The 22,027-nt window shown below is 40.8% G+C and overlaps 1 protein-coding gene across 1 annotated transcript in view; it reads left to right on the plus strand.

Moving 5' to 3' along the window:
* Positions 1 to 718: 718 nt before the first annotated feature.
* The window catches only part of emilin1a (elastin microfibril interfacer 1a), a 33,944-nt gene continuing 12,635 nt past the window's right edge, over positions 719 to 22,027 (plus strand). Inside the window, exons 1-3 of the mRNA XM_008301964.1 lie at positions 719 to 1,077; positions 17,921 to 18,037; positions 20,757 to 20,959. Of these exons, the coding sequence (XP_008300186.1) occupies positions 962 to 1,077; positions 17,921 to 18,037; positions 20,757 to 20,959 (436 nt within the window). The 5' untranslated portion in view covers positions 719 to 961. The remainder of the gene's footprint in view (positions 1,078 to 17,920; positions 18,038 to 20,756; positions 20,960 to 22,027) is intronic.

Genomic DNA, 22,027 nt, shown 5'->3' on the forward strand with positions numbered 1-22,027 from the left:
TTGGCACGTATGCTAAATTTGGACACAGATAATGGCAGGAAAGAAGGGGAAATGAAGTGCAACGTAAATCATGGCAGCGACTCAAACTCTCGGATCCGTGAGCACAACAGCATCAATCACACCTTGCGGACAGCCCCCTTATCCAAATGGATAAGAAGTTGCTACTACGTGCTGTGATGTGTGTCCACAGAGTTGGACTTTCAGATGTCATCCACTTGTGAGATTGGAATCTGCCATGCTGATCAAAAGGGAAACAGAGCAGACAGACTAATTGCATTAAGATTGACTGTGATTGTGAGGAAGGAGGCGAGGGCACTGACCATCATTACTCACAGTCATTACCAACCATCACTGATTTACAAATAGGATTTCAATTTTATTATTCGCATTGTTTTGGCTAAAATAAAAGTACTAATTAAGGTATTACACCTATTTATATGTGTGTGTATATGAGTGTATATAGAGTTTACCATGAAAACCTCCACCTGTTTGTCACCTTTTTACTTGAAAGTTGGATTTCTTAAATCTTATTTCAATGTAAAAAAAAAAATGATTACAGTGCCAATGAACTCGTTTCAGTTTAATGTATTGAGTCTTAAAGCGACACAGAGAAAAAAATAGAGTGGGAGGGAGGGACAGAGAGAGAAAGAGAGGTGTAGGAGAGAGAGAGACAGAGAGAGAGAGAGAGACCCTGAGTTGGCATGACGGCTCTTGGAGCTCTGACAGGAAACTTTCTTGCTCGTTGCTCCGCTCCTCAGCAGCAGTCAGTCTCCAGAAACGGCGCAGTTTGACCGTCTGAAATGCACTTGACTGGACTCTGCGGGACTTTTTCATCCTGTGAAGTCATGGCTGTTCACCTTCATTCACCGACAGCGCGCCACTGAACGTAAACAAACGAGCCGGAGAAACGAAACTTTGGACCCAAATGACATTCATGCGTTTCTAACCCACGTTGGATTTCATGATGGAGACTTTATTTTACCTGCTTGCCTTCGTGTTACCCCGGCTATGTTCGGGTCTTGGATACGCGGAGTCCACTACTATTCAGACGGGTCAGAGAGCGGCGAGCAGACACAGGTGAGGTCGATTTGAAGGGAATTAGCCGTGCGTAAAAGTCGTGCGTAAATCTCGCAAAGGCTGTTTTTGTAATAGATAGACATTATAAGATCCGATTCAAAACCTCTATCAGAAAAATGTTTGTCTTAAGTTAAATGATAACGAGGTTTATATAGTAAACTGCTGCTGTTTTGTGGTTCTCAAAGTAAGGTTCGAGGTCCCTCTCATGGAGGTTCCAGTGGGTCTCCTTGGCAAAACATGACATTAAAAATCAATTGATCGGTCAATAATTGCTGATCAAATTTTTGTTGCATTTTCTCTCTATATATAATTTGAGTGTTTTGTGCTTTTTGAACACATAGTTTGACAGAAAATACACTGTCAGGATGGCATTTTTTATTTTAGGGAATTATGTTGGAGCTATTTTCAGTTTTTCTAACGTTTTTCTGGTAAAGTAGAATTGAAAATTACAATAAAATCTTCCCATGGCAGCTTCTCATTTGGGACTGTGACACTACACATGTTTGTTTCAGAGTTCATAATGTCAAAATAGATGAAAGGTTTTTTTAAAAGTACTCATAGACTGAATTTTCATTTTCACAGGAAATGTCTCTTTGGTGATTAGGTCTCTTACTCAGTGGGGGCCCTGCATGGGGAGTGATGGGTGGGTGGGTGAGTGGGGGTGTGATGATTCAAGGGGGCCCAGAGCCGGACAGGGCTTATAGGGATTACCGATATTTACTGTTCCAGAGCCTCAAGTGAAAAGTTTTCGGGAGGCCCAGAATCTCTACCAGCGCCTCCAGTGTCAGCCCTGCTGGAGGGGAATTTATCATCCTGCCTTCGAGCATCTTACAGTCAAGTAGAGTTGAATGGGCTCTGTGGGGAGTGACAAGTTGCAGGGATGCTGGATTTTAAACACCATTAATCCTAAAGAAAGAAAAAAAGTGCCATTTTTACACTAATTTTCATGTTGAGTGATCCAAAGGCTGCCCATGACCCTACAGTTGTTCCACATGCTACCACCATCTTTCTCTCTTTTATAGGGCTGGAAGGAAATTATTTAGATCTTTAGTGACTGCTGATTAATAGTCACTTGTAAATCAGTGATCGCTGCCGAGGTCCACGCACATAAAGCTGTTAATATTGTCAGTGAGCCAAAGCATGTATGTTTTTATTGCGCTGTTGCAGCTCCACAGTGTGTTACTAGCATGTAATTGATCTTCTGCCCGAGGGGTCTGCGAGTGGAGGACCCCCTCACCTCTACTGGCTGCTTGTTTGTGTGCTTGTAAAAGGAAATTTTTCGTCAGTTTGGATGACTAATAATGTTGCGTGCATGTGTGTCACAGAGTGAATGAATGACAGATCGCTCACATGTGGTGCAGGTCTGCCTGGATGCCTGCATGTGTTTGCACTTAGTGTGTGTATGTGTGGAAGGCAGGCCAAGCTTCTGGGAGTGGAGCTCCTGCAATATGAGCTTCTATCAGGTTTCTCTCCACATCAGAGTGCAGCCTGCTGCTGCTGCTGCTGGTGCGGCTGCCTGACTGATGAGATATGGTCTCTCTGCTGGTGTGTGATGAAGCTGGAACTGTTGGCTACTGTGAATGAAGGAACGTAGGAGGCAGGCAGACAGACAGAGGGGGACACGGGAAGAAAGATTTTGATTGATGAAATGGAAAGCGAGACATAAGAAGTCTAGAGAGGGATAGATGAAGAGAGGAAACAGATGAGTCTGATTGCGAAAAGTGGGATAAGTGAGAAAAAGTTGGAGTAAAAAAAACTTTGCAGGACAAGAGAAAGCAGTTAAAGAGAAACAGAATATGTGAAGTGAGAGCAGGCGTGACAGGAGAGGATGAAAGAGTGAGAAAAGGCAGGGCGGAGCGACACGACGAGAGAAAAGGCAGACTGACAGGGGAAGAAGAGGGGCCTGGGTTCTTAAAAGCCTTCCCCCTGCTGAACTCTGCAGGCTGTGAGGGAGTCAGCATGGCTGGCCTGCGACACACTCTCAGGGAGAAGAATGCACTGGCCCGTGGCAATGTGGTTTGCCCCTCTGACATCTGTTTGAACTCAATTGATCTGTTTTGACACATGTGTGAAGTATTCCAACAGTGGCAGAGGCTATTGAATGAAGCGTAGACATCCAGCAGGCGTCTTATGATGGGATCAGGAGGAACCAGAGCTGTTTGACACATCTCTTGCCAAAGTGTCAGCTGCACGTCAAAGCTGCAGACAGCGACGGGCAAAGACGGAAGAAGCAGAAGGTTTGAGGCCAGGTGGATGGTTGACCTGTTTTGGCTCATTAATAGCTTGATGGACAAGGAATTAGATCACCACTGGTTGGTAGGAAGAAGCAGATACACAAGAGGATTCACTTTATCATACTAATGAGGGTACTTTAAAAAGTTCTTGGTCCTCACCAAAAAATGTCACAAGAAAGATTGTTCTTGCATTATTTTTAGACAAAGTCTCCTTCAACTAAAATTATTTGATCCACTGATGTTCAAGAAGGTCACATCTTAAACCTCTGAAAATGGCAACCACACAAGTGAGATTTCAGTTTAGGAAACAGATAGAAGTCAGACGGTGCAGGTCGGGTGACCAAGGTTCATGGAGCAACAGTTCAAAGCCACATTTGGCTGCTTCTGCCATCTGAGCTGTGTAGATGGACGCATTGTCCTGGAGCAGCAGCAGCAGCTTGAATATTTCCTCTCCTTCTTTCTTTGATTGCTCTAAACATTTGAGTTTTTGTGGACAATGATATAAGGCTTTATCGTTTACAGTTTTGCCCCACAAAGGGGAGTTACACCCCATGATGATGAATAACTTGTCAAAGTGCCCTTATATCTTCTCCTACACTTTGAATTTGCACTGTGCTGCTCCATACAGGGCTCATAAAGGTAGACTAATGCATTGAGCTTGTATTCAGTAATTGGAGCTCCAGATCTCAAGGAAATCGTAATACATCAGCATAAAGTGATGCTGTCTAACAATTGGCAGTTGTTTTGGAATGAGATGGTCACCTCACTTCTCTTGTCCATGCACTTTATGTGAATGTCTGCATTGTTTGAATTGCATGAATACTTTGGCCGAAACAACTCAGAGAATCTATCACTTGAGAAACTTGAGGAAGCTTGGTTACTAAAAATCAGCTCTGTTTTATCTATTTAGACTATAGACAGCTTTGCTGTGTTGGTGTGGATTACAAAATGTAGAAAGAGAATAGCAAGAGGTGAAGAGTAGAGACGGACCAGAGAAAACCACAGAGCGTGTCCAAAGTTTGGCTTCAAATCATGCTGCAAAAGTGTTGTAAAACTAGTCATCTACAAAAGTACAATGTTACTGCCTGTCCATCCAGGAGGAGCTGCAAGAAGAAGACTCTATATTTTCATATTCTGTCTTTCCTCAACTTGCTGTCTAACCAGCTAACCGTTAACATCAGGTATTTTCTCACAGGTGGTGACTCTTTTTTTTTAAAATCCCTGCCGGATTCCATCGGATGTCCTCTTAAGAAACTGTGGAGGATATTTTGGCAGCCAGTCATTCTTCCTGTCAAAATATGCTTCTTCATCTCCTCCAACTTTTGCCAAAGAGCTGCTGTCTTGTCTGATCTCTGCGTAGGACTCGGTTTAGATATGGAACTATGTGACATAGCCAACCATTTTTTATTATTTCTTAAAGGAAATCAAATATTTGTCCATTTTAAAGGACTTGTCCTATTTTCTCTTTTGTATATTTTCTGTTGCTCTTATCCGATTACTTGATTATACATTGGAATATCCAGTATAACGCTCGATTAACTACAATAATCAATAGCTGCATCCCCGATAAATATTCGGAATACCACACAATAAGCTCGTCCTTTAGACAACAAATACAAGTGGTTTGGTTACAGAAGCTACTTAACTTGAGGAGAACACTGAAAATGTCAGTGTGGAAGTTGTGTAACAGCAGCTGCAAAGAACAAAAACTTGTTTACGCGAGTTGTTGTTTACTTGCGTATTTTTGTTGCTCTCGTGGCTAACTGAATTGTCAGTCGTAAACACTAAGATTTGTTCTGCATCGTTTATAATGAAATGACAAGGCTTTCTTTGTTCTGCAGCAGAATTTACGGATCACAGGGAAAAATAAATCAAACATGGAGATACCGGTTTTATGACCAGAAGTTACCTCAGGGTGCAACTGAGCCACAAGACACTCGACTCCTCTCGCTTTCTTTCTCTCACCGTCTGTTTCCACTGATGCTGCTCTTTCTGCCAACATACAGGAGCGGTGGCTCAAAGTTCGTGCCTCCTCACTTGTCAAAAGGAATTTGGGGAAATGTAGAAGCAGCAGCTCACAGACAGGAATTACATTTGTGAATGGAGTTTGGTCATTTAGGCACGGACAGGCAACAACTGGTTGTAATTTAGCTTCTTTTAATAATTGCATCCGAACAACTTAATCAACCCCCAGTGGCTCCAGTGCAGCAGAGGCAGACTGTGGTTGCAGCCCTTCTGTTTTTGCCGTAAAAACGTTATGCTGGTCAGTGACAAACATGCAGAAGCTATCATCTTTAAAACTGCTAGATATGAGCTTGTAATTCATCCCTGCTATCCATCAAATCAGGCACAAAAAATAAGCGAAAAGAACATTTTTGTTCAACAAACTGCTTCAAATACAGTTAGAAAATAAACAATGGCTGTGACTGGATTCGATCTGTCTGCACTGTAGCGCACTGATGCTGATACCAGCTCCATTTCTTGGCTCTGTGGACGGTAACATCAGCCAGCTGATCCAGACTGGAATATCTTAACATCCTGGATAGATTTTTCCCTGTAGGACCACCATGCGGTTGAATCCTGTGGTTTTGAGTGAAATCTGTCAACATCCATGGGACAGACTGCTATGATTTTCACTAGAGAAAGTCTCTATATTGGACTGGAACCACCCACACCATACATAGCTAGTTTAAGGCACCTGTTTGAGGACGGAAAGACTCCATGTTTCTTTCATTCATAGTGCTATTGATATGCTGAATGGAAATTAGCCCTCTGGTTTCATCTTTGTTCTGCCTTTGTGCACATCTGCATTTGGGATGGATTTCCATTTTCTGCATTGGTTTGTTTATTATCGTCCTTTTTTAAAATTCTCTTAACATACGCTGGCACGAGGTGGTACAAACATTTACAGGAATGGCCTCATAATTGGCCCTTTTAGCCTTTCAAGTGTTATGGTTCAACAGCTTCGACCTCAATGCTGATTCTGTGTTTCTTAACTATGATCATGTAGGAACTAGAACATCAGGGGTTTGTTATATTAGCCCATATGGCAACTTTTATGTATTTGATATTAGAAAGGAGAAGACTGGTGCTCCTTGAGGACAGTGAGAAGATGGAAAAACATGTCGCTTGTCGTCCTCTCCAAGTTTAACCAATCACATCACGTCCTAAAAAGTAGTTTTTCAGGACTACTCAGAAGTAACAAGTTCTGAGTAGGTCCTTTCTTTCCCAAGAAAACAGTCTAGAAAGAGGTTCTACTATGATGGTTCTTACGGTCAGAGCACATGCAGTGGTTTTGGCCGCCCCAAAGTTCCTGGAAAACAGCTTATTGCAAACTCTCACTGCAGAACTAATGTCCCCTAGTGAGACTATAAAGATATCCATGAACATTAAACAAATATTTGTTTTTCTCTTGGGGTGAAATCATTGAATTTCTCATAAATCACCAACATCTGATGCAATTTTTAAATTGTTCAGTCCTTAGATTTCTGACAAAGTGCTTAGGGCTAAATAGCAAACGTTGCTAACGTGCTAAAGCATAATGACCACGCTAAATATGATAGATGTTTAGCCTCGACATGTTAGTATTTCCATTGTGAGAAAATAAGCATTTAGCTGAAGTTGCGCCAATGTACAGCCGTATTATCAATCAGTCGATCAACTTTATTCATCCCTAGGGGGCCAATTGTTTAAGCAGCAGTAGGATGTACACATTTAACACATAAACAAGAGGCGACAGGTGACAAATTAAAGGAAAAACCAGCACAGTGCTTCTTTGTAGGGCTCAGGGCCACCATGTGCTACCATGTGTTACTCAGCATTGGTTCTCCAAGTCTCTGGAACCCTCTGGATGGATGAACAACATTCCTCTGATTAATATTCCTTCATTTGGAGAGCGATGCTAACATGTCAGTGACAACCTCCTAAAGGTGTTCAGATGGGTTGAGATCTGGTGACTGAGAAGGTCGTAGCATTTGATTTACATAATTTCCATCAAATTATTCGGTGACCTATTGTGTCCTATTGATGGGGGCATTGTGATCTTGGTCATCAAGATAGAAATGTTAGGATACATGTGATCACTCAGAACAACTTTGTATTGATTTGCAGTGACCTTTCCATTCTGAGGGGACAAGTGGACCCAAACAATGCCTGAAAAATGCCCTCCATAAAATAACAAAGCCACCAGATCCTCTCACTGTAAGGGTCAAGAGTTCAGTCGCTAAGCGTGACTGAAGCCTCCTATTCTTGTTTCTTAGCATCTGAGTCTTAAGAGGCACCTTTTAGAGGAACTACATATTTCCCACAATGCACTTTTACATAGTGGTTCCATAGTTAAGCCATGCCGAAACGTGTAGCCAGGCAATTAGACTGTAACAGGATTGTCCTCTTCTTGACCAAAGCTTGGAAAGCATCCAAATTCACTTTATCTGTGTGTTTTTATGCGTTCTGTTAATTAGGTCAGTAACAAAATCTCCTTACATATGGTAATGCAAATGTGGGAAAAGGGATTCTTAACAGACACAGTCATTGTAACCTAATTACCATAGTTTCCAGCACGCATAGCACTGAGAAAGCCTTCTTTACGTTGTCTACATAAACCTACAGACCATTATAGAGGCTTGTGTTGCATTCCGGCACGCAACTGAAACTGAAAAGCTAAAAAAATCAATGACACAAGAAGAAGTTTTACCTGGCTGATAATGTGGACTATTTTGGGCAGCTGTGATTTTTAAGGCTTCTGTTTCAAACACACATACCTCCATAAATGGCTAAAGTTCAAGTGAACCACAAAAAAAGAGAAAAAAAAAAAGAACGCCACCCCAGCAGACCTCAGACCGCTGACATATCTGAGCAATAATACTAAAGCAAATATGGCGGTATCGTGCACATTCTCCGTATATCTTCGTGACCGTCGGGCTAAACAATCAGAGAGAAGTTTACACAGTGGCGCTTGTCCCTTGATGTTGGATCACGTCCAAAGGGAAAACGAATGAGTGTGTGTGTGTGTGTGCGCGAGTAAAACTGCATTTTTAACACAAGAGCCTGGAAGAATTTGTGTGCATGTGCTTTTTCTGTATGTTTGTCTGTCGCACTGTGACCGCTCAGGCATGATGAGCGAGCGCACTCGAGTGTGTATGTTGTCGTCTGTGGGCCTTTTCGGTTGTGTGTACAGGGGTGTATCTTTACAAGGACATCGTAGGGGTGCTTGACCTCCGGGGTCACAGTTCAAACGGCGAGACACGCCTCTTTCCATCCACTCATTCAGGCCGCTGTCGAAACCTTCCCCTTGAAGCTAAATGAAAGATCCCTGGACAATAGGTGCATAAGTGATTTCTTTGTTAAAGTCTTAAACCTCAGCGCCCCCTTTTTTTCTACTCCCTCATTCCTCCCACTTACTCTCTATGTCACTTTTGTCGCCGAATATTCCAGTTTTACCCACAATTCCTCTCTGCAGGGCTCATGCAGAGATGAAATAAACGTCGCTGGTATGTGTGGGTTAAAGATGTCCGACCGCGACTTCCTGCTTGCGCTGTGAAGTGTCTGTCTGCTGTTTTATAAGGAGGTGAAATTTATTGGAGAATAAAGCCATGCTCAGGCAGGTGCAGGAGTTCCACTCACGCTGAGTTATGGCTCTGTAAATAAAAATAAGACGTGCACAATGGAAGTTTTGCCGCTCGGTGCCTGGCAGAGAAGTAATAAAGACATAGTTTGCATGTTTCTGTCTACTGAAGACAAACGAAGGGTGTGGCTGTTAATTAACATGCATGTTAGCCATTCCTTTATGGCAGAAATGGGGAGTAGAGCTTTAAGTTGCAGGTTTTGTTGCGATTTGTTTACTTGTATTCACATTTCATCTTTTACACCCAGTTATAGAACCCTTCAACTTACAGTTTTTGCATTTCTTCCACCTTAAGGCTGCTATATTGAATAATTTTACAGTAGAAACTACTGGCATGACTGTGTGTACTGGGGAGGTTTCTCATAGTGATGAACTCTGAACAGCTGATTTTTTTGGATTTAGGCACACTAACAGCGTGTTTATCTTATTACTGCAGGACCCACTGCTGCTTTAATCAATACTTTTGTGTTAAAAGTGGACTGCATGACTGTGTGCAATGTGAGACGAGAACATTTTGGAGGCAGACTCACAAAATTATCACCTGACTTCATCCCTCTCTGCTCTATTGGGCATTTTACCACCTTTCAGCTCATTGTTTCGGTTTTATGGCCCGTGGCTTTACTGATTTGGTTCAGTTTTGTTTTCCTGACATAGCAGGAAGCTCTAAAAAGTGTGCACGATAGACAAATTTAGCAACAGCTGGTTAAAAAGTGGGGATTTTAGCAGCTAAAGAAAAGGAATGTTAGACTTACATTTTTCAATGGACACAAACACAATAACACATGTAAATGCTGATGTTGCAATATCTGTTGGATGCAAAAATTGTTAGTAACAGTCAGTGATATATCAGTGCACTGTGATATACATATATACAGCAGTGCATTGCTTTTTTGGAGCCAAAAACAAGAGGGCTGCTGTAAAAGCTGATGGTGTCAATTAAACTAAAAATTCCCCAAAACCATTGTTTACAGTTGATGTACGCAGCTAAGAATTGTATTGATAAGTTTGACACTGATTCCCTGAGACTGACCATTTGGCTAAAGACTCATGGCATCGTTTTCTAACATTTACAGAACATTTTATAGGTGTATCGAACTACCCTGGACTTTGCGAAATGTCAGTTAAAGGTTCCAAGTATATTTGAATGTGACACTAAGCGGCACTGACAGACTAACACAATGTGAAGAGCTACTCCAGCCAGAGCTGCTCACATTCTTGAAATCTTTCCACTCGTAAAAACCTGAAATATGGTGCTGAAAAACACGGCAATTATAAGGTTTCTGGAACCATTTTTTGGTTTTGCCGAAGAATGAAACCTATGCGATCAGGTAGCCAAATCTGCGTTTCCTTCTAAAGGGCTTCATGTCACAGCTTCCTCTAGCTTTTCTAAGGAAAGCATGCAAGAATTCAGCCTACATATTGAGAGTTTCACATAAATCTAATATAATCTGTAGGTTTTAGCAGTGTTTGGTTGCACAACACAAGTTTGTGAGGTTTTTAGAGCTTAAACACCAAGTTCAAATGTTAGGAAAGCATTGTTCTCTAGTCTGACATTTCTGCCTTTATCTGTTGCTTTCTCACAAACTTTCTGGATATTGTAGCTATAAACATGCAGTGATCTGTGCAGGAACTGTTCTGTATATTCGCAATGTTTTCCTGCGGCGCTGATATCATAAAGGAAACAGGGAGATTGGCTCCCATTGAAACACACCCACATGTGCATGCTCTTCATTGTACTTCCTCATTAAACACCCTGTTACGATGTGAACTGGGATGTATGCGGTTTTATGTTTAGATGCAGAAGCGAGGAGGTTGGATTCAGTTTTGTTGTGTTTGTATTTGCATGTGCCGTGTGTGAGTCTCTTGTAAATGCATGGCTTTGTGTATGTGTGTGTGTGAATGAGAAGCACGTGTGCTTCTAATTGTATTTTACACTCATGGAAAAATGCCGAGTCTAGTTAGTGGACTTTCATCTGAGCGGCTTCTCTGCAGCCATTTGGATTAATGGGACTTTATTGGATTACTGTTTGGAATGCTTAACTTGATGCTGATTAGAGAGCAGGAAGAAAAAAGGCCAATGAGTTTGGACCCTGCAATGTTTAGAAGGTGTCACCCATGCAGGGACAAACCTAAACAAATCCTCGTTTTTTTTTTTTTTTATAAAGGGCATACGCCTTTAAGCACCAACACACACTTCTTCAGCTGTACACTCACACTTAGTCATCCTCAAATATAAAGAGCTCTCTCATGTATTTCACTGGAGTAAAAATCCCATCATGGAAAGATGGAAAATGAAGCCAAAGGGAGGGCTGTGTGTGTGTGTGTGTGTGTGTGTGTGTACAGTAAGTGTTTGGAAGGTAGTTATGTATGTACATGTACACATCTGTGTCTGCTCAGTAGTGAAAAACAAGAGTTTTATTTATCCGAGACACAGCGCCTGTTCTCCATCAGACAAGATAGGGTTTGAACGCTGCCAGCTCTTCGGTTTATCTGCTGTCTGCGACACCGGGAGTCGGTAAGTCAAGATAATAGATTGGCAGCACTGTCCCACTGAATCACTGTGACAAAAACAACACAGTGGAACCGCAGGCTGGAAAAAAACCAAGCTGTTAGGATTTATGGCCACTGCCTGGTTGAACATGTTCCCTGATGAAGATGTTAGATTCCAATTTCTCGAAAGACGTCCAGAATACGCTGCAAAACCAACCGAGAGCAGAACACGATAACCCAGCAAACCCTCGCACAGCGTAATGCAATAACGAACCGCAAGAGTCTGGAAGCACAAGAGGCGAGAGGAGCTCTGTTTGGAAGCAATGACGGCAGCCCATCTTCTGATGAAGGATGGCAGGAGTTTCGCAGTGAATAATCATCGCTGTAAAGTTCTGATGAACACATTAAACACAATATTACAAACCACAGGACGGCGCAGCAGAATGTAATACAAGTCAATGACATAGCTGAAGGAACGAATCACATGGATCGCTGTGATGAACCGCAAATCTGTGGAGATGCAGGGAGGGAGCGACTGTTTGGACGAATGAGCGTTGGATTATTTCAGCCAAATGACATTTGCATATGTTCGTTGAATCCCTCCAAAACTTAAAACCACCTCACGGCAACATGATGTGCTGTGATAAACAGCCACAACATTAAAACCACTGACAGGTGACGATAATAGCATTAGTCATCTCGTTACAGTTCTGTTGGGAAACCTTCGATCCTGGCAGTCATGTGTGTGTTACTTTGGTACGTATCTCCTACCTAAACATTGCTGCAAACCAAACACACCCCCACATGGCATTGACACAACATTAGTGTCCCCCAGCAGGACAACGCTCCCCCCACACCCCAAAAACTGCTCAGAAGTGGCTTAGAGAGCACCACAAAGAGCCCAAGGTGTCAACCTGGCCCCCAAACACACCAGATACCACTCTGATCAAAGCATCCACGCACCAAAGCAAGCCCAATCCACAGAGGCCACAACCCACAGGACCCAAAGCATCTACTGGCAATACCTCAAACACCACAGGGCATCTTCTGAGTCCTGTGTTCATGCTCCAGCTGGTGTGGCAGCAGAAAGTTAGGCTAACGTAATATTAGGCAGTTTTAATGTTGTGGCTTTTCGGTGCACCAAATAAGCCGAATTTACACCATGAAAAGTTTCTGCACTGCATACATCTGTGTGTTTCCCATGAATCTGGGACTCTGATGATACTTTGTCTTATTTGAGAACTATCACACAGCACTGGCCTGCAAGGTCAAGGCCACACAGCTGCAGTGTCAGGGTCAGGAGTATGTCAAGAATCACTTGTTTTATTCTGTTAATTCTCTTATTACATATTCAAATACTGACTTGATGACAAAAGAGAAGAATTCTGCCAATTTAAACATTTATTTATCATATTAAATTCATGATATCCGTCTAATTGACTCATTGTATGAGACTATACCGATGCTAGAACAGGTATCGTGGACCTGTGCTAGATTAAAAATATTGTAAAAATACTAAATTACAAATGCTATATTCATAAATTATAGTTACGTTGAAGATATTTACCATATTGTCTAATTATGTAAACAGCATTTTGGTGGAGCTAATTTGAACTATTTTAATTTTCATTTCTCTAAACATACAACAATGCATGATAAGACATGCTGAAAAATCTGTTAATCTGCAAAGTAATTAGTAACTACAACCATCAAATACATGTTCTGAGGTAAGAAGTGAAATATTTCCCTCTAAAATGTTAAGTAAAGTTAAGGACACAAGTGGAAAAGAGCATGAAATGGAAATAGTGCCTTAAAATTGCACACTGCAAAGCTATTTTAAAGGGTTAATTCAGCCAAATAGTAGAAAAGTCTTGTTTTTATATATACTTTTAAAATCATTTTCATTATTTTCTATATATTTTTGTCCGTTATATAACCTCAAGCATGTAGCTCAACCATTATAGAGGACTGGCAGCTGGTATTTTTGTGCAAAACTAAATCTGGTTTATTATGTCAGACCATTTTAAACACATCACACAACATAAACATTTTGATAAACAAACAGTACTTCCTCTAATAATTCATTTTTCTTGCAAGCAGCCAACTAAATTCCACGAGTCTCTAATGTATTGGAGTGACGACAGAAATTTCTGACATCCAAGCAAACAGTGTTTGCGTCTATATGCATATGTGTGTATGTTTGTGTTTTTAGCATGTATGTAATTAAACGTACCAGCCCTCCATAAATGCTGCTTGTGTACGTTGGGATAAATATGCGCTGCAGCTAATTAGTGGCGTTCACTTTCCCACGTACAGTAGCGGCAGGTCAGGAGGAGGTTCAGGGAGGATCAAACCACGATAAACTCTTCGTGTCAGCGAGACAAGCTCAGGAATGAAGGGGGGAGTCATGGTGCCGGTGGGGGAGACAGAGGTGGGGGAAAAAAAGAAAGAAAGGACAAGCGATGAGAAGCAGATTGTAAATGTGGAGAGACGCAGGTGTGAGGAAAAGATGCGTGAGATAGGAAGAGAGAGATGAAAAGATGTGAAAAGGAGGATGTAAAGCAAGAGACACGAAGACAGAAAACAAGAAAGAGACAGATTGACAGACATGAAGACGAGAGCCGCTGATTGACTGTCCAGCATGAAGGAACTCCTTGTACGCTCCAACTTTTATCCGTAAACCCTTCATAGCTGCTCTCAGACGAAGCTGGGAGTGACACTAATTGGCCATAATAACCAGCAGGGAAATAGCAGCGGACGAGGATTCTGGGTAATGTGAAAATGATGATAGAAACCGACTGAAGGACGTCTGTGTCTTAAATCTATGTGCAGTTATCAGCAGAGATATGTGAGGGTCCAGGGAGGTCAGGACAGACGGAGGAGCTTTCAGACTGTGGGAGTGTGTGGGGGGTTGTTGTAAAACTGTCCCTTTGACTTTGACTTTAAAAGCATGTTTATAGAGACGTTTTTGCGATGTTTACAATGTTTGACAGCCTTCAGCTACACACGGGTAACTTTAGAGTCTGAGTTTAATTCAGGATTACATCAGGATTAAACCTGAATTAACCTGAAAGCTGCTAGGATCAATGTTATTTTTTATTAGCAAAACTATGACCTGAGAAGCTGCTCACAGTGAAAAGGCTGTATAATACCCAGCAACAAAGGGCGACCCTGTAAAATTTGAAGCTTTAAGAGGCAAAAATTCACCTCAAATCCATGTAAATACAGAAAAAAGTAACTAATGTGGGAGAATATTTGACCTATATTCACCAGCTGACAATAAATATGACTCCAAATGAATGTAAATGTCACTTTGTGTTTGCAGGATATGTAAAAGAAGCAAAAAAAACCCCAAAACAATAGATTATTACCGGGTTTACAACATCGAATTATCCAGGGTTAGATCGAAATTAGATGAAGAGTTAATATTAATAATAGTAAGATACTACTACTACTACTGATAATAATACTATTAACTAAAAAACAAGCAGTTGATCTATTGTTATGCTAAAAGTGCAACTAAGTAGCTCTACACAGCCAACTCTAAATCAGTGTTTTGTTTCTGAGTTACACATTAAAGAATAATTCAGGTTCATTTTAACCTGGAATATTTCCGATTCATGTGCTGCAGTAGCTCTGTGTGCTAACTTTGCACACAAAACAGCATGTAAACAGCTCGAGGTGACCGGCATAAGCTCTCTGCAGCTCTCCAAAAAAAGACCAAAAAACTTTTGTACATTACTAATGTTTAATGGTTGTTTCTGAGTTTGAACTTAAGTAAAAACAGAATTTGCCCCCCGGATCGGACGTTTTGCTCAACGTTGTTTCCATAGCCAAAGTGAACAACTGGCTAATTCACTTTGTTTAAGCTTTGATGCATGGAGGCCTCATTTATAATACAGCTGAGTAAGAAAATAAAAGATGTAAGAACACAAACACACACAAACTCATGAATGACAATAAAAAATACTACAAGGCAAAACGAGCAAACATAATTAAACCATTAGGAGCTATTGGAGCATTTAAAACAAATGAATGACTGAAACAAGACCAGCTGGAGGTACAATAAAACAAAATAAGAGCCCCAAAGGACAAGAATGAGTCAAACTTAAGAGCTTTAGGCTGTTCTGCATAAACATAATTAAGATGGAGAATCTACAAAACTAAAAAAGTCAGTAAATATATTGATACATGTGTCATGTTCAAAGAAAAATTATTCCACTGGGAAATCTTGTGTCTGCTGGATGCATTGGTAGGTATCATCTGCCATCATCTCCTGGTTTGGCAGCCTCTCATTAGGAGATAAAAAAAAAAGGTTAGGACACATGGTTAAAGTTGCCAGTAAAGTCAGTGGTGTTGTACGACCTGATCTGCCTACAATCTTTTGCAGGAGGGTGCACGCTAAGGCTCAGGATATCATTCAGTGTCCCAGTCATCCCCTCCATACTGAGTTTGAGCTCCCTCTGGCAAGATATTTAGACTGCCAAAGGCTCGATCCCACAGGATGAAAAACTCCTTCATAACACAAGCCATTGCTGCACTGAACTCAGATTTTGGAGGATGACAGTTGTTTTGCATTTGTTTTCTCTGCTGTTGCGTGCTTCGTGTGGTGTCCGGATGTGATCTACTGTGATTGTGTTTTCTGTGTTTTCGTGCTTCTTGCCTGCCTGCCTGCAGAGCAAATTTCCCTCAGGGGACAATAAAGTTAAGTTAAGCATCAAGTTGTTATGGCTGACGTATTAGAAACAGATAAGGTGCTAGTGTATGTTTGCTATTTTGCTTTGTTCCAGTTCATGCTCAGCTGAACTTCATTTTCTATTTATTTTAGAGGGAAAAAAGCATTTTTGTACAGAACGACAACAGAGAATTTTATCTGCTATCAATCCTATCAGTGAAATACGGACTATTTGCAGAGAGAAGTAACTCTTATGTGCATCAGAGTGGCTGCAGACTTGTGCTTAAAATGCAAATCAGTGTTTTAACACACAAATCTCAAATTTCCGGAGATTAACATGAAATTACATCCATCCGAGAAGCGATAAAAGTTATTATCATATATTGACTTTCTGTGGCATTAATTCAGCCTTTGAGATATGCAGTAAAAACACCACTATGATTTGTGTGCTTGTGTGTGTGCGTGTGTGTGTGTGTGTGTGTGTGTGTGTGTGTGTGTGTGTGTGTGTGTGTGTGGGTCAGTTGGCGTGGAGTTCGAGGAGCAGTACAATGGCAGCCATTGTTGAGATCCTGCAGTTATCCTGAACAGATCTGACATTTGCACTGATTTCTCTGGAGTGTTGTACAGAATAATAATCGACTCCGGGGTTTGAGATATTGATCTTGAAACCCACAGTGGAGCCTCACTATCAACAAGTCACCATATGTTTGATTGTTATTTCTGCAGATCTTTCCTATTTTTTGCAGAGAAACAAAGAACAGAACCACAGTTTAGACTGAGTTAGAGGGCTGCACTGTTTAAAAAAACAACAACAAAAAAACATCAAAATATAGTAATATTGTGGCAGATGGGGCATCAAGAACTAATGTAAAATACTAAGAAAATAACAAAAAATAGTAATTCTCCTTCATTTAAATAGTGTTCCAAGCCTTAGTTTTATGTTCTGCATATTTTTGGCTTTAATTGAGGATATTTACATGCTTAAAAAACACGTTTCCTGTGAATATGATCGACTAGTGTTATCATACAAATATTCAAGTTTAATACAGCAGAAAAGTGCTGTAATTAGTCTGGTTTTAATATGTAATATAATGTTAAAATAAAGAAATAAATGGAAAACTTTCAAAAACTGTTCATTAGTTTTCACATGTAGATTTGCATTAAAAAAATCTTGTATTTTTGACAGATTTCTAAAGCTAAAAAAGTATCTCCACCTGTAAAATTACTGAATTTGCTACCATTATTAAAGACAAGTTACTATTAAAATGACAATAATAAACTACTTAAGAAAATAAAGAGGATAATATCAGTCTTTACATGTAAATCTACATAAAAAATCTCGAATATTTCACAGATTTTAGCATCAAAAAAGTATGTTCACCTATGAAATTAATGAATTTACCACCACTATTAAAGGAATCGTGATAGATATGAGTTTTTACACATAACTTTACTTATTTTTAAAGTTATTTTACACAAGACATGCAAATTCACAGTTTGTTTTTGTACTTTTTGTGTGTGTATATTTCAAAAATACGTGGAAAAAATCTGCAAAATGAAAAGGAAAAATGCTGTTCTACTTAGCTAGATTGTTTTCTCCTGACTAGATCCTTGCTTGTGTTGTATCTGCTCTCAGATGTACATCGCTTTGGATAAAAGCGTCTGCTAAATTAAATTGTAGAAATTGTAAATTGTAAAATTACAGTTTTAATTTTTCTTTTTTTGCAGTATATATTTGTGTCAGTGACAAACTATTTAAACTTGAAATTAACTTATGACAATCTTTTGTTTCCTCCTTTCCCTGGTTGTGTGATTTCCTAGGAACTGGTGTGCCTACGTGGTGACTCGCACTGTGAGCTGTGTGATGGAGGATGGCGTGGAGACGTACATCAAACCAGACTACCAGCGCTGCACCTGGGGACAGTGTCCTCGAGTGGCGTGAGTATTTATTCCTCATCTCCACTAATTCACCGTCTGGAATCCAAATCTGTATTCAATCCTGACCTCACATCTGCAGAAGTTTGTACCCTCAATTCATCCCTCATTTCTGCCTCTTTCATCAGCCCTTTTTAATTTTCTCTCCCCTGAGGTTCAACAGTCTGCTCAGGAAGGTGTCTGCTTGTGTCCCGAGCATCACTGCAGGCCTGATTACAGCTCTGTAGTTGTGGCTGGTTAATCTCAGTGATAAAGTGCTGGCGTTAAAGTCTCACGCTCTGCTGCGGTGGAGCTCCAGCCTCTCTGGTGCAGACTTGAGAATATCCAATACTGAAATATAGGAGCAAATTTATTATAGATGGAGCTGCCTGAATGATTTTTCCAAATGTGAATGTTGCGCATGCAAGAAAACATTAATCACGCGTCACTGATGTTTTTCCTCTTTTGAAGTCTTCACGCTGACCGTGGCCTGGCTGCTTGATCCTCCTGCCTGCCAGGGGCCTCGGCCTAAACCTGGGCTATGCTAAGAATGAAGCCAACAGGGGTTTCCAGGCACCACAGTCTCGTCTCCTGCCCTGTAAAAACAATCTCTTCTTCTTCTTCTTACACTGTCTTCCTCTAACTTTGCCCGGCTCTGCCTCCACTTCTCCGAGCCCCTGCTCTTGTTTTTCCTCTGAGAGAACCTCTTTTTCTCACGCTCTCGGAGCAGCGAGCTGGAAGATGAAGTCTTTTTTATGGCACAGAAAAGGCTCTGCGATACCTACAGTGATGTTTGTGGATTGGCGTAAAGGAGGAGAAACCTGCTGAACACTCACAGTCAGAGCTTGTTAACATGCCTGTGACGCCGCTTTAAACCTTTATTGGGCCAACTCTGCTCTATTTATTGCTTTGTTACTGTAACAGAGAGTCTCTTCGGTCGCAGAGCTGAATGACACATTCAGGATAAATCTGCAGCGAAGCGTTCCAAGTACAACAGACGTACTTTTTTTTCTGATGACTCATCTGTGAACAAGAAATCCAGATTTAGCACTGACTAAGTGCGGCGGATTTCTTTCGGAAAATGGGACAGAAATAACATTTAAAGTTTACAAAGCACTCATAATCCAATCTATCATCAGAAGATGATTTGTCGACGTTTCCTGACCTCTAGTGACCCTGTGTTCAGTGCTGGGTTCATTCGCTCGGTTATCAGGGTCACAGCGCAAATTTTAAATCTCATAATGTCACTTATATGAAACAAGTCAACTGGAGTTCAAAGACATAAATCAACAAGATGAAGTAGCTCCAGTCTTGCTGGTAGCTCTGTGAAGCTGACCTTGGGCACAGCTAGCTGCATTCTAGGTAGATGTTAATGCCAGCAGGCTCACAGACTGAAAATGACAGAGTGCTGGTATATTTCCTGCCATGTTCATTACTTTAGTTGAGCATGCAGCATATCTAATCCAAGTATAACAACATCAAAGTCATGTAACTTAATTACGTTGTTATATTTGGAAAGCCTCAGTACTAAATAAGAGAAAACAAATAGATAGACAGGCATGTGATGGAGCCAGGACCATTACATGAAAAGGTGCTAATCGAATACAAGTGTAAGATTATAAATACAGTACAAAATGAAGTATAGAGAAGGGGTGCTTTGGTTCTGGTGGGCCCACAATTATTGTATATTTGAGTAGTAGAATAAGAATAATAAAAGCCATCAGTAAGATGGCTTTTACTTAAGTAAAGGCCATTCAGTGCATCATTGTTCAAAATGCCAACAATCAGCTACTAGTTGGAGTGAAATTCTGAGAAGATGCATCATATAATAATCATCATCTAATAGTAATTTTATTTAATAGTAATTAGGGTGAGCTGAACCTTTGAAGAAGCCTGTAGAAGAGATGCTACGGTGTGTTTTAATAATAAAAAATCCTGTAATCAGCTCAAATCTGCTGACTGGGTAGCTGAGAACATTTTTTTTTTTATTAGCTTGTTTATTATGTTTCCAATACGGCAACCTATAATGCCCTTAAGTATGTTTTCATTAATATTAAGTTACCTTAACGATACTTAAATGATCACAGAGGTCACGTTCTACTGTAAAATGGAAATACATCTGCAGTAAAACACTCGACATGACAAAAAAATATATATTTCTGACTGATCTGACCTTTGCTAACAGTAAAACAAGATCTCAACGTGCGTGGTGAAGCTCAGGTTTCAACTGGAGGACACTTAAAAGATATTTTAACTGTAGCTTATAAACTATGAACCTGTGTAAAGAAACGTGTCATTTAGATCCTGATAAATCCTGTCTCCATGTCAGGAATCATTTATAATTACGAGTAGCCTAACTAATGATATTACCTGTTGGGTTTTGTATGCAAATATGTGCAACTTTCATGCTTGAAGACTCTGTTTCTGTTACTTCTGAAGCCTGCATGTGGACATCGTGGACAGATTACCGCTAAATTGGTGCAAATGCCATGTATATTGTAAAGGAATACAATAAGATGATAGCACCAGAGGAAAAGTTGAGGGAACAATCACTACAGAAGGATTTGCCAGTCTGAACCAAAGGGATGGGTTGACCAACTGAGAGACCAACATTGCCGTCCATAGAGTCAATTCACCAAGTCACCAAGTCAAGCTTCAGTGTTTAATTCCTGAAAACCAGGTCTTATCAGGTCAGAACAAATGAAAATCTGACACTTCCCAAATTTCCTGTTTTTACTCTCAGCTACCGGACATACAGGAGGCCGAGGTATAAGGTCGCCTACAAGATGGTGACGGAAATGGAGTGGAAGTGTTGCCACGGTTACTCAGGGGAAGACTGCCACAACGGGCCCCAGGGGACGACCGACACTCAGGTCAACGGAGGCCGACCTCGAGTCACGCAGACCGGCTACAACCCAGACGGAGGCCAGAGGGGAGGAGGAGAAGGTAAGGACGGTGGAAGGCTCTGTAAAACCCAAACTCAATGCTTTTTTGAGGCTTGACATGCCCAACATCTGTCCACCTTCCCACATGTATCTTGTGAGCTTTTTAAGAATGAGCGAGCGAATGGTTCTGAAAATGAGAACTTTTGAAAAGGTACAGTTACGTTACTGTAAACAGCTCCTGCTCTTAGTGCCCTGGAAAACCTCGTTAAGACCTCGTGTATTTTTTTTAAAGCTTACACCTGAAAAAACACTCCCCAGATTCGATTAGTGACAGCTCCTCGGCTAGAGGGCCAAAATGAACAATCTTAAGCTCAATGATCGGAGACATTTGGAAGAATTTTGAAATGTAATAAGTCTCTGTGTTCCGATCAGCAGGCCAAAGTCAAATCTGTAAAACTCAATCAAAACTTAACATTTTTACTTCCTTGCCTTTAAAATTGTAAATTATAGCAACATAACGACGAGTCAGTGATGTTATTGAAGCTGTTATAAATTGTAGCTGCACACGATTTGATGCAACAGAAATGAAGCAATGCAACCGTTTTAGCCACAGTAGACCACATCTTTACTGGTGTCTATAGTGTCATAGCTGGCAGGGAGCGTTCCCTCAACATTGGATAACATTATGGAGTGGTTTGATCCCCTGCCCCTCCACAGTCGAAGCGTCCTTGGGCAAGACACTGAACCTGAAGTTGCTCCCAATGGCAGGCAGCACCTTGCATGGCAGCTCTGTTGGTGTATGAATGTGTGTGTGAATGGGTGAATGAGAAACACAATGTAAAATGCTTTGGATAAAAGTGCAGACCATCTATACAGAAGCTGTAATACTTTAAAAAATGCTTTAATCATATGTGTGTAGAAAATTTAAAGAAAAAAAATATTTCCAGTAATGTTCCTATAGAGTTAATATAGTGTTTTAATGGAAACATTCAGAGGAAATTCTTATAGATTATTTTCTATGATGACACAGGAGCAACATTCTCAAACCAACATTCCAAAAAATGTCGTCCAGCTCTTAGAGGCCTCACGTGGAACATTTTGCCGATTCGTTAAGGAAACACATAATAGA

This window comes from Stegastes partitus, unplaced genomic scaffold, assembly GCF_000690725.1.
Source record: "Stegastes partitus isolate 25-593 unplaced genomic scaffold, Stegastes_partitus-1.0.2 Scaffold1739, whole genome shotgun sequence".
Lineage (NCBI taxonomy): Eukaryota > Metazoa > Chordata > Actinopteri > Pomacentridae > Stegastes > Stegastes partitus.